Raw genomic sequence first — 12,506 nt, 5'->3', positions numbered from 1 at the left:
TTTGTTCTGAGAATCCATACAGTGGACGGCGGAGCGACAGCCCATTTTGCACGTGAAGCCACTTGTGGAAGGACATATGGTAAGGCAGTCTGAGCCGGAGATCACACCAGCTATGGAACCTGACAACCTTCTTCCAAGCAAGAGACAGACAACAGGAAGTCTCTGTCGTTTGCTTGCTATCTGCACTCCTTTTCTTCCACATGCTATGTGTTTTGCCCCACTATGGATAACTTGCCCAAGGCACTAGTAAAGAACAACCTTTCCTCATCTCGCTAACAGGTATAGTTACAAGCCATGTTCTAGATCTGAAAATTGAAAGGCTAATTAAAGAGAATGATGACATGAAACCTTCAGATGACTGCAGAACAGCAGCTGTGGGAGGAAGCCACTGGAGAAGTCCTCTGACTTAATAGAGCAGAGAGGCTGCAGCATCAGCCATCGCTGCATTGATGCAGGAAGGTCCCACAGCTGATGCATACCCTACGTACCCCTGTTCTCGGTCTGCATACTACATTCAGTGGAAGAAACAGTTCCCACAAGCTCAACACTTGTCCAGACATCCTATGTTCCAGCTGAATTCACACGCCCTCAACTGCATTAACTTTCTAGCGAGGTTAATCCCAGTTCTGCTGAGATAAGCAAATGGAAAACCACACAGGTCAGGAATTTGTCATTTAACTTTGGACACAAGAGCCAAGATCAGAGAAACACAAAGCCTTATCCCGCATGCTGGATGCTGCACAGCAGCAATTGTGGAAGAGTTGCAGTCTGACAAGGATCTCCCAGAATGACAGAGCACAAGCATACAAGCACAAAGAGCTAAGTCATGTGGCTGCTTTCCAAAGCCAAATGAGTTCATCATGAACCAACTTTTTCAAAATCACCTCTCAGATTTTCTCTGCATTTCCCATATATGTAGTGCCCAACGCATCCCTAGCCAAGCGTTTAGAGCACCAAAGCACCGTGGTACAGTAATAGAGACAGGAAGCCTGGACAAGATCACCATGCTTTCAAAAAATTGGTGATTTGTTACCATAAAGGAATTGCACATCAGCTTCTTACAGCTCTTACATTTTGATAGATTTTCCCAGACTGGAAATCATTAGAGATGTTTTTGAACAGCTGAGCTGGACACTCATCAGTCTTCGTCAATCATATTAAACAGAATACTCGTACCTGCTTTGTAAGAAGTAATTTACAGTATTTTATTTTGCATCCAGAGGCTGAGTTTGTGAAACCTACGTGGGTTTTAGGTGCAGAGGTTGAAGAACCAACCTAAGCTCTAACAGAGGCAGAAAGGATGATTATTAGCAGTCTGCAGCCTTACTAATGGTTACAGTTCAGGAGATTTGTAAGGAGTGATGCCAGTAAAACTGACTTTACAAAGATGCAATGATCTGGAGAAAAGATCATTTTGCCCTGTAAAAGCACATGAAAAAGACATCTTCTCTATTCATATGGATGGAGATTCATTGTACTGATCATCTTGGTCTGGCTACACGTAAATTAGGCTGGACAAATCATTGCTGAAGAGATGTAAGTGTCCAAATGGATCACAGGATGTGGAACCTATGTGAAAACTCCTCACCCACCAAATAAACTCTGTCAAATAAGTGATTGATTGAGCTCCTACCTTCCCCAGTCCCTGCAGAGGCGGATTCCTGCTCCTGTACCTCCCTCTCTGTCTGAGTCTCCGCATTCTGCAGCTGAGGCGCCAAGGTCTGGGTACCCTGTGAAGTCACAGAGGTGGGGGGATTTCGGGGTTGCAGGCCTATGGCATTCATCAGGCCCATGTCCCTGTCTGTTCTCCATGTGGCTCTGCTGGTTCTGAAAAGAGAGAAAAACAAGTAAGACCAGGAGCATTGGAGGAGGCAATATGCCCCAGCAAGATGGAAGCATCCACCTGAGCCTCCATTTCTTGCCTCCACTCCAACCACACACCTGCCAGTCACTGTGCAGAAAAGGGCAAGAGGAAATCACCACCTGCACTTACATGCAGACATCCCTCTGGCTTCAGCTGGCTGGTCTCCTGTTTTAAGTTACAAGAGACTTTCAGTCCACTCACCCTTCCACAGAAGCAGTGTGTCTGACAGGCATAGATAGATATCCCTGCAGTATCACAGCCTGTAGAACAACTTGCTCTCAGGGTCACCGAGTTAAGTCGACAACACAAATGCAGCGCAGGACCATGAACACACACACAACCTCCCTCTGCACGTCAGCAGGACAGTTTCAGCTCCCGAGGACACAGTCTGTATCCCTTCCCTCCTCTGGACCTCCTAGTTTGTTAGCATCACACATGAATGCACTCTGGCAGGCATTTCTGCTCGTTCCAGTCAGACGAGAAATTCTCTGTTCTCCAAAGTAAATAACAGGAACCGCCTCAAGGCTCATTAGCTTCTTCTCAGAGACAAACAGTTGAAGTGTATTCAACTACAAAAACTGAATATTGGCAATGCTTGGATGCTCTTTCCAAAACTGACCTCTGGCTATAAGTGCTGGGAATGGTAAGGAGTTTCTAGGAAAGACTGCCTCATCACAATCTACATTCTTTCATAAGGTTTTGAAACCTACCACACTTTTCTTGCCCTCTCATAGGGAGCTAGTTGATTCTTGAGCAGTGTTTCTGCCTCTGATGCCTTAGTCCCCTAAAGAGGGGATGGAGCTCTCACCCTTCAAGCTGTTTGGAGCAGCTTGAAAAACTCATATGCGTTGTCAAAAAAAGCAAGTAGTGGTAATATCCACTCATGTGGCAGAGAAAGAATCTCTACTAGTTGTTAATTCACCTTCAGTCGGGCCAGGGCTGTAGGACAGCACAGGCACAGTCTCGTAACTTCCTTGGGATCTTGGAGCTCATAGTTCAGAAACAGGACTGCCACCCTTTTGTCAAGAACAGTTGGCTTAAGAAGTACTCTTCACTGGGGAGATAAGCATGGTGCTGTTTATTTCTCTTATCGTTAGGATAACTAATGGGTGTATCACAGGGCAGTCTGGATGAAGTAGCCAACAGGGTTCTCAAGGCTTTATTTTCAGAGTTTAGACCTGAGAAACAACTGTCCCATGACTAGACACCAAAAAGTTGAAAATCAGTCACAAGAGCAACCTGCTGGATTTGCATTTGTTTCTGCAAACCGCCACATGCTTCAGTTTATCCTCCAAAGGCACCATATACTTTGCAGATTATCTTTGATGCTCCAAGCCCCACATGTTCCTTCTACAGCTTGATCAAGGATGCTGCTAAGTCCATGGATGAAATGAGCTTCACTATCACTGGCAGCATTTTGGGGCACTGAATGTTGCTGGCAGCATCTCAGTTGGCCCAACAAAGCAGTATCAAAGGAAAAAAAAAAGGGGGGGGGGGCAGGGGGGAAAAAGTGGTGCTGTCATATGTAATTAAGACAGCAGAAAGGGTCGGCCTACTCTAATCCACACTCAGGAGACTCACCCAGGCCGCTCGGTGCTCCTGCTGCTGGAATGCACAGCGAAGACATTCTCGTTCTGCTGGTCCCAGTGGTACTCAACTCCAGAGTTTAAGGCCCTTGAAACAACAAAGAAGAAAAAAAAAACACATTAGTATGGCAGGACACTATTCTGGCCAGAAAACGTTACATCCCCACAACATGGAGGACAGTGCTGACTCCTGACCCACAGAGACTGCAGATCTAGCTCAGTTCATGTTTTCATTACAAGGGCTCATCATCACTTGCAAACATGGAGTACTGTACTACCCAGATAGCTCTGGAATATCCCATTCCCATTCATTTCAATTCAATATTAGCACTGAAGCATGGCACCATGAGTGGAGAGATTTTCAGGAAATGAAGACATACAACTGTGTGTATAAAATCAGGTTACCGTACCTCCAAGTGACTAAACAAAGAATTGTAATGGGAAGACCAATTCTCTTTATGGTGTCTGCCAGCATTTCCTGTGCTAGGTAATGCTAAGTAAAATACTGCTCTGTATTCTACATTTAGTTTCTTTGCAAAAGGTTCTCGTTCTTTCTACCTATAAATAAATCTCTACACAGCCTTCCCACTGACAGTCACTGCAGAACAAGGGCAGATGCAGAGGATATTTTCGTAAGGTTTCACAAAAGAATTTGTGCTGGATCAACTGTGTCTGTACCGGAGAAGTCCAAAGCTTCAATTTCACAGCTAATGCTACTAAGTTTAGCAAAACATCGATGCTTTGGCAAACTTTCACAATGCATTTCCTAAAAAGCTGTGTAAATCCAGGGCTGGCTAATCACCTCACAGGAACAGGCAAGGTCAACAACATATCGTGAATCACCTCTCCACTGCTGAAGACACTAAGCTGTCATAACCGTGATGCTCTGAGTACACCTCCCACCGTTTCTGAGGCCCAGTAGCTTTTCAACTGGAAGAGAGTGAATCCAACTTACTCCATGCCATACACGATGGAACCCTTCTAGTCACGTAAGAGCCCCCACCTTCTCTTACAGGATCAAAGCAGTTAACTGCGGGATTTGGCCTAGTCAGCCTAGAAGCTCTGCTCCCACAAAATGCTAGAGCATGGACAAGACTGTAGTTATTTGAAGTCTGGGATAACAGGAGGGACATAAATATAAGCCTAAGAGTCATCCACAAGGCTTTGTAAGGCCACTCCCTCCACAGAATCCAAAGTGTGACGATAGGACCTTGCTCAGGAAGGATCCTTTGGGCAGATGAGCCACGGCACTAAGAGTAGCTTCCAGGACTCCAGGAGCCACGCTGCAGGAGCACAGCCAGCAAGGTGTGTAGGAGACCTTTGTAAAGTGCCCTCACTCTTTGCCTGGCCGATGGGCTCAGGAGCAGGCCTCCTGCCCTACAATCACTGGTTACGCTGTAAGGAAAATGGTCTCAGATGATAGAAATAGGTGCACAGACAGGCCAGCAGCTTGATACAAGCTCTGGAGAAGCAGGGAGCACCTGAGGCTCATGGACCCTGATAAGCTAAATGAAGACAGAAAGCAGGGGGCTCCCTAGGGCACTAGGAAGCCCCATCAGCAAGTTACATGGTGAGACAAGCAGAGGGACACTCGAAACCAAGAAACAGGCACGTGCTGTACAGTGTGAGAGACTTCCCACCTACTGCTGCAGCCCACCTCCAAAAGCCCTATGGGGGCTGAATTAGCATGAGGCCAGCCTCACAGAGAATTTCTACAAGGGGTTTTGCCATGCCATACTGGTATACCAGCTCCCTGTGAGCTGGCCTGAGGATTTCTAAGCGATGCTGCATACCACCGTGTGGCTGCTGGAATGCAGATTTGTCCCCACTGGTGCTAGCTACAGAAAAACAGGTAGAAAGATAGCAGCGCTGTGCAGTGGTCACCATAAGGAGGTTAAAAAAAGTCCTGCATAGACAGAAGAGAACAGATGGCATTGAAAAGCTGGACTAGCACCATCTCTCAGGGCATGAACTAAGGATACACCCACAGGTGCACTAAGGATACACCCAAGGAAGGATCCAGGACAAGTAGTTGGTAGCTGGTTATGGCTCAGGCACAAACAGAATGTATATACATATATATGAAAGCACATGTTGTCCCTGCAATGAGATGTCTCAGTAGAACTGCATCAAGAACCCCAGCTTAGAAGAGGCAAGGGTGCTGCAGTGGCAGAGCTGAGTCTGCTGGAGGCCTGGGGCAAGGCTGCTGGGGTGACAGCACCCCAGTTCAGGACCAAGTACAAAGGCTGGAGAAAATTAGGTCAACAGAACCATGCACAGAGTCTACAGGAAGCAATAACTACACACACACACACATATATATTTTGCTGTGCTAACTCTGCGCTGCATTATACCCCATGAAAGCAGCTGCCAGGGAGATGCAAATTTTCAATGACTTTGGAGTTTATTGACAGATGGTAACCTGCCACTGCACACTTACCAGTCCCTCTCTGGCTGTTCAGCCTCTGCCCAGTTCACTGAGATCTGTCACACTTTGCTGTCTGCAAAGCAACACACTCCCTCGGCAAGGGAGACTTTCTGACCTAGTAGTCAAATTTTCCAGAAAAAGCCTGGTTTCCTTGGAATCTGCAGCTGCTATCCAACAGAGGTGAAGTGACCCTGCATTCTCCTCCGATGCCCTCCACACTTCATGCTTTCCAAAGTACAGACACGGTCCTCACAGCCACAAACACAACTCATATTCCTCACCAAGCATCCATGTACTCTATTTGGCTTTGTCAGCTCCCGCCACTAAAACCCAGAAGACTGCAAAACTTTCCCTAAGCCAAATGATGAGCTGGCAATACTGAGTTCAACCCCCTTCCCACAAACACCATGGGTATGTACTGCACAGAAAGCTCTGCTCCTGCATGTGCATTCACACATACACACTTAAGAGTCTGATTCATCTCACTTTTACAAAAGCATCATGGTACTAGGCTGACAAGCAATGCAAGGTTAAATACTTCATCCCTTCCCTCACCCATTCTGCAGAGGCTCATTGCTGTACAGTCAGGTTGTATAGGAAACTCCATTCCAACTCTTTGCTGTCAATTCACACCTTTCCCTGGACAGTGAAATCAATACCCATTCCATTGAATACATGACTTTGCACACTGGTTTTAAATGCTGCTATTTATCAACCATGTTTCACTGCCAGGGACCTATTTGCTATTCATTTACTGCCAGAGAATCAAGGATTTTGCTTTCCTTTCCCAGGAGGAAGACCTGTGGCAGCCAATGCCACTGCTCTCTTTGCTGATTCTGGGAATGCTTAAGCCAAGGTCACTAGACCTAGTCGTGATGGGAGTTCAACATCTTCACTACCACTCTCACCTCTTGTAAATAACTTTGAGTGATAAAGTCCTCAGCATGATCTTTCCTCTTTCTTGCAAGTACGTACACCTCTGACCTGGAACCCACAGCCATAAGGCAGATATTCAGCTTGCTCCCGATTAGGCCTTTGGATGACTGAGACTATGCAATGGGGCCTTCAAACTGCATCACGGTACAGTGGAGAAAGCATATGCCTGAATCTATTAGAGGGAGTTAGCTGAGCAGTATCATTTATATGAAGGCCACCATTTCCTTTCTTGATTAGCAGAGATTTCAAAGAAATGCCACTATTGTATGTATTGTTAAGTGTCAGTTTTATGACCATGCTTGCTTTAGAAATTTGGACAGATATTCGTACCTTAAACTAATACAAGTACATAAGATATGACAACCACAAGTACCTTCGTTTAGAACAGATTTTCAATTAAGCTTAAAGATTTGCACTGGCTTAACCACACCTATTTAAAACAGTGCAATCTCTCTTGGCAGAAAATCTAAAGTTTTTTTTTTTAACACCCTTTGCAAAATATCACTTGATTTTTTTGTAAATTAGCAAGCCTTTTGCAGCACGTTTCCCAGGAGATTTGCAAATCAAGGCCTGACTATTCATTTCACAGAAGCAGAGCTTACACTGGAGAAATGAATATTTTTCAGGTAACGGAAGCATTTAACTTTTGCTCCATCAAGCTCTAGGCTTGGAAATGCTGGAAGCCCTTTACATTTTCCAGGGCAGAAGGTAGAAGCTCTGTATAGCATGGACCATGTTGCCACTTGGCTGTGGATGCAATAAGGAGGACATACATTGCCAAGGGCTTCAGAGTGAAAAATTGCAATTCTCCACACTGTGTCAGTCATGGACAGTGAAGTCCACTTAGTCAAGTTTTTTTTTTTTTTTTTTCTCCTTCTTATGGCTCTAAGCTCTTTAAGCCCTCACTGGAAATTTCCATTAGCTTTGTTAAATGCAGAGCTGCTCTGAGACAGGCTTTCCCAGCAGGAATCTGTTCCAAGGTGGACTTTTCCTTCACGCCTCTGTCCAGCTCATGTCGTTAATGAGCTTGAAGAAGATGAAGGGCACACACTTGCACGCTTTGCTGAGAGCTGAATAAGGACTTGGAGTGGAGCCTGCTAAGTACCAAATGGCAATGAGTTCAGTAGCACAGCTTCTCCCCCTTCATGGAGCTACACAGCTCACGTACAGCCCCCTGAAGAACCTATGACCAATCTCTAGGAATTAATGACAAAATTATTCATATGTGACAAGAAACATGAAATGGTGCTTACTGCACTGGCTTAACCAACATTTGAAAAGTAAACTGACAAAGCACAGGTCAGCACAAAATGACTTAGACATCTGGGTAATGCCCCAGCTACCAACATTTGAAAAGTAAACTGACAAAGCACAGGTCAGCACAAAATGACTTAGACATCTGGGTAATGCCCCAGCTACAATATCCAAAATCAGGGGTTGAAGAGGAAGAGAAGGAGAAGGAGGAAGGATTAGGACAGACATTCTTTAACTCAGCCATAACAATAAAGCTCAGCAACACGATGGCAAGACAAAGAAATCAGTTGCAAGCATGGTATGTATGTCCAGGAAGGCATAAATAACATTTGTTTACTGTCTTTTCACTTAAGCTATCCCCAATACTGAAGGGCATACCAGCAGTGGCCAAATGCACCGCTCTTTCAAATCCTGCCACATGGAAAGGCCCAACAGCAGCACACTTGTCTGCAACAGCACTGAATTAATTTTTGGTTAGGACATTACTGCTTGCAATCCCTCCCATCTAAAAGTATCAGCATAACCTCATTACTAGCATGTAAGTTTCTGGCAAGCCCATCGTGGAGCAGACCTTCTGGAAAGCAAAGCCATACAGCACATAACCAGGTGAACATCTGATTTTCATGCTGCCAAGGCTCACCTTCTCCATAAAATAAGTTACTTTTTAAAGCTGATTTCTCAACTATACTGTTCATTCAAGACTATTAAGAGCTATCATATAAACCCAGGTTAGTTTACAAAGGATTTGAATTCCCCATGACAACTTTGATGTTTAAGCTCGCCATTCTTAAACCATTCAAACTGTTTCAAGGAAGTACATGGGGAATCACAGAGAGCAAGGTGAGGCTATGTCAAGGAACAGGAATTCATTGTCCTGGTTGAAGCAGTGCATGGTATCCTGTGCAATGCAATGCTCAGCGAGATTCCAGTTGCATCCTTGTCAGCAGCTCCTTCTCTTCTGCCAGTGTGTGCTGATCAGCACAGCAAGCCCCATCCCTGGCTCCCACGATTAGCTAGGCAACACTACTGTCAGAATGAGGCAAAGTTTGGCACTCCCAGCAGCTGCCTAGGTAGGAAAACAATCATTTCTAACACCCTAATTCATAAATATTTAGCTTTCTGTGCGTGCAATGAACCATATGCGGAGACAGATTCAAGCAAAAACTGGCTGCAGCGCAACTTGTATGGAACCAGCACATGGGATTCCTGGAGCAGCTCTGCTGGGCAGTAATCCCCTTTGACCAAGGAAGAGGTGGCAGCTTCACTAGCAGCTGCCTATTTCAGAGCACTCCCACGGAGTACAGGCCATGTATGACTAGCTGGGGAAGAGCACGAAGCTGAGGATAGGAATTCCTAACAGGATAAGTCACAGAAAACAAGGACTGTAGTTTAAGGTTAAGAACCACACCGGTATTTAACTGACGTGTGAAATTATCCTACTCATCACATTCAGGGGAGCAAAAGAAAGGTCAACTTATTCAGTGAAGCTAGCAGCAGTTGCATTTTTACTGTGTAGATCCCTACACTCAGCCTGTTAATTTTCCAGAATTCTGCAAGCTTCGCCTGTCTGGAAACCAGCAACCATGCAGAAACACATCCTGACACCTACTTGAATTGCCAAAGGTGCTGCAGAAGCAGTACAGCAAGCAGCTTGGTGCAGCTGGTAGCCACGTGCCTGCTTCAGGGAGGATGCCAACTTAACTCAGAACACTGTGCAGGATGACTGGCCCAGTTAAATTATTTGATTGTGCAATCCTGCCAGCTAAGTTAAATATGGGGATTCTGAAGAAACTCCCTTCAAACTCACACCATCTAAATGAGGTCAGTCTTAAAAATCTGGAAACATCAGTGCCTAATAAAACTTTTCTGCCTCAACAAGAATATACATGAGTTTGTTCTGCGCAGCAGTGGGCGCCTAAACCAGATACAATCCAGGCTCTTGCAGCCAGTGTGCAAGATTTAGATGGAAGGCACACCTCTGAGAGTCTTCCTGGGCAAAAACGTGACATTTCAGCTCAGGAAGAGTCATATTTCAACTAAGCTGTCAAAGACCTCAAAGAGAGAGAGAAAAGCTATTAACACAGTAGGAAGAACACAAACAGAATGGTTTCTTCTGATCCACAGGGTCACTACAGAGCAGACTCAAAATGAGTATTACAGAAGACACACCAAGGGAAAGTAACAAGAGGAATTCATCTTACATTCTTAGGGAGAGCATCCTACAATAAAAAAATTCAACAGGAGCGATAAATGGAAATTAAGCACCAAAACATTGAAAAGAGCAGAAGGAGAGATTTTTGTATGAAAGTGTGAATGGTTGATTATCTTGGAACCCAAGTACAAATATCACAGCTGAGAGTACTCGCCTTAAGGGGCATGAAGCTACACAGCTAAACCTGTGTTGAGAATAAGGACAGGAAAAGTCTCTCACAGACAACTTTCTTGCCCTTGCTAATTCTCCTATTAAAATACTACGGCTGTGTTTTAAAGCAGCTTCTCCAAGAGCTTTGTCACGCTACTGTCAGCATGACATAGGAATTTGTAACTCACTCCTGAGAGAAAACTGGAAACCCTCGTTCTTGACTCCTGTGCTACCTGTGCTGTAACTACACATCAACTACTTAGACAGTTAGAAGAGGTATATCCCAGTTTGGAGTGGCATACTGGAACCACCATTAAATACAAAATATTTGAATTGCTACAACATTGTGAGAAGATGACAAAACACTCAAGATAGGAAGACTTAGAGATTTTCTCTTGAAATGCTGATAAGATCTTTGTGTATCACATAGTGCAGAATGCAGTACTTCTAACACTGTTAACCAATGTGAATAAGAACATACCCTGCAGGCCAAATACCCTGGAATAAACAGGGCAGAAGTAGACCAAATAATAATTTCCTGAATGTTTGCTGACTTTCTTCTCACTCAAAAGCTTGCCAGTATTCCATGGTATCACTCCACTTAAATGACTTCAGCCACACCAAGTACAACATAGAGAAATACAGGGAAATAAAACTTTGCATTCTGAAATTTAAGTTCCTTAAGTGAAAACAATTCAGCTTAGTATCACCTTAAACCAAGCTCAAAAGATGGATAACTTGCTTAAATTCCCTTGAAAACCTAAAGCCTTGTTAATTGCTTAAAGTGATTATAGGCAGACTATGCGCTGAATAAGCTTTGAACACTCAGAATATCTTAAGCTGTTTATGATCTGAGCTCTTCCAGTGGCTTAGACAACTTAAGATGCTATGAGTCTTCAGGGGAGTGCAAATTGCTTAAGCCTTCTAAGGCCTTAAACATCAAACTACTACAAGTCTTGTGAGCCAAACTTACTCTTCAGTCTTCTTTGAACTTTCACTAGAGTTTTAGCAGAAACATTTATGTTGATTCAAAGACTGCAACTTTGAAGTAGGCTTGGTTTGTAGATCTTATGCCAACAAACTTAACCAGGAAAATATATTTAGAATGGGAGAAATCAACGTCAGAGTGTTTAAAATCAGCAAGCGTAACAAATGCTTTTTTTCCTCCTCCTTTTTCTAAATACAATATTGCACTGAGCACATACGAGGCTGCCAAACTCTAGAACCAAGGTCTTTGCTTGGTCTGATGTCGGTGAGATCCATGGGGCAGGCCAAGTTTTACATTTTTTTCTCTAGCAGTTTTGAAACTAGCTAACTAAAAATGTTCTGTTTATATTGCAGGGGAAATCTGCTCCCTAAAGCAAAAAACCCACAATTATTTCTCCAATTACATTTTGCAGACATTGAGTTGAGACCATTTACAGAATCAGATAGAGTGAGAGTTTAACCAAGAGAAAGAAAATGACAAAAAAATTGACTGTTTTACTTGCTAGCTCGATTCACCAGTCCTGCTGAAAAACGTATGCGTGTCAACCAACAACTCCACAAATAAACTGGATCAAAGACTGGAAGATTAAAGATGATCTTATTGGAAAGCCAAGGGGATAAACAACCAAACAGGAAAGGTCTAGTAGAGACTGGCAAAGAAAGGTTATAAGAAAGCAGGATGAACTGGTATTGCCAAAGAGGGAAAAGACATTCTAAAAATAAACATGAGGAAAATGGCTCTAGAATGAAAAAAGGTCTATTTATCAGTGAAGCTAAGGACAAAATCAATGAAGACTCAAAGTGATCGAGATGCTGAATTTTCTCTCTGAAGTATCCACTTAAAAATATCCAATGGTGCTTATGCAATTAGGAGTAAGAAAAGTCTTTGGCAAAAGATGAAGCCAGACATAGCAGCTAGTTGCACTCAATTAAAAAAAGTTAACTTTTTTTGACCATTCAGATCAGATTTTTAAAGTTAGAAAAAAACTGGGGAAGTGACAAAAGGCCAAAAAAGCCAACTTAGTAGCATTCTTCAAAAAGAAAGCCTTACTTAATTTGACAACTACTCTCTCCTAAGTGTAACTTTTA

The 12,506-nt window shown here is 43.8% G+C and overlaps 1 protein-coding gene across 2 annotated transcripts in view; it reads right to left on the bottom strand.

Moving 5' to 3' along the window:
• AMBRA1 (autophagy and beclin 1 regulator 1) overlaps window positions 1-12,506 on the bottom strand; it is a 118,438-nt gene that overhangs the window by 8,450 nt on the left and 97,482 nt on the right. For both annotated transcript variants that reach the window (XM_035327768.1, XM_035327769.1), the window contains exons 15-16: window positions 3,446-3,538; window positions 1,634-1,827 (exon numbers count right to left, since the gene is read on the bottom strand). In XM_035327768.1, the coding sequence (XP_035183659.1) occupies window positions 1,634-1,827; window positions 3,446-3,538 (287 nt within the window). The remainder of the gene's footprint in view (window positions 1-1,633; window positions 1,828-3,445; window positions 3,539-12,506) is intronic.

The sequence above is a fragment of the Oxyura jamaicensis genome, chromosome 5 (genome assembly GCF_011077185.1).
Source record: "Oxyura jamaicensis isolate SHBP4307 breed ruddy duck chromosome 5, BPBGC_Ojam_1.0, whole genome shotgun sequence".
Lineage (NCBI taxonomy): Eukaryota > Metazoa > Chordata > Aves > Anseriformes > Anatidae > Oxyura > Oxyura jamaicensis.
This window is presented reverse-complemented; position numbering and strand designations above follow the sequence as displayed.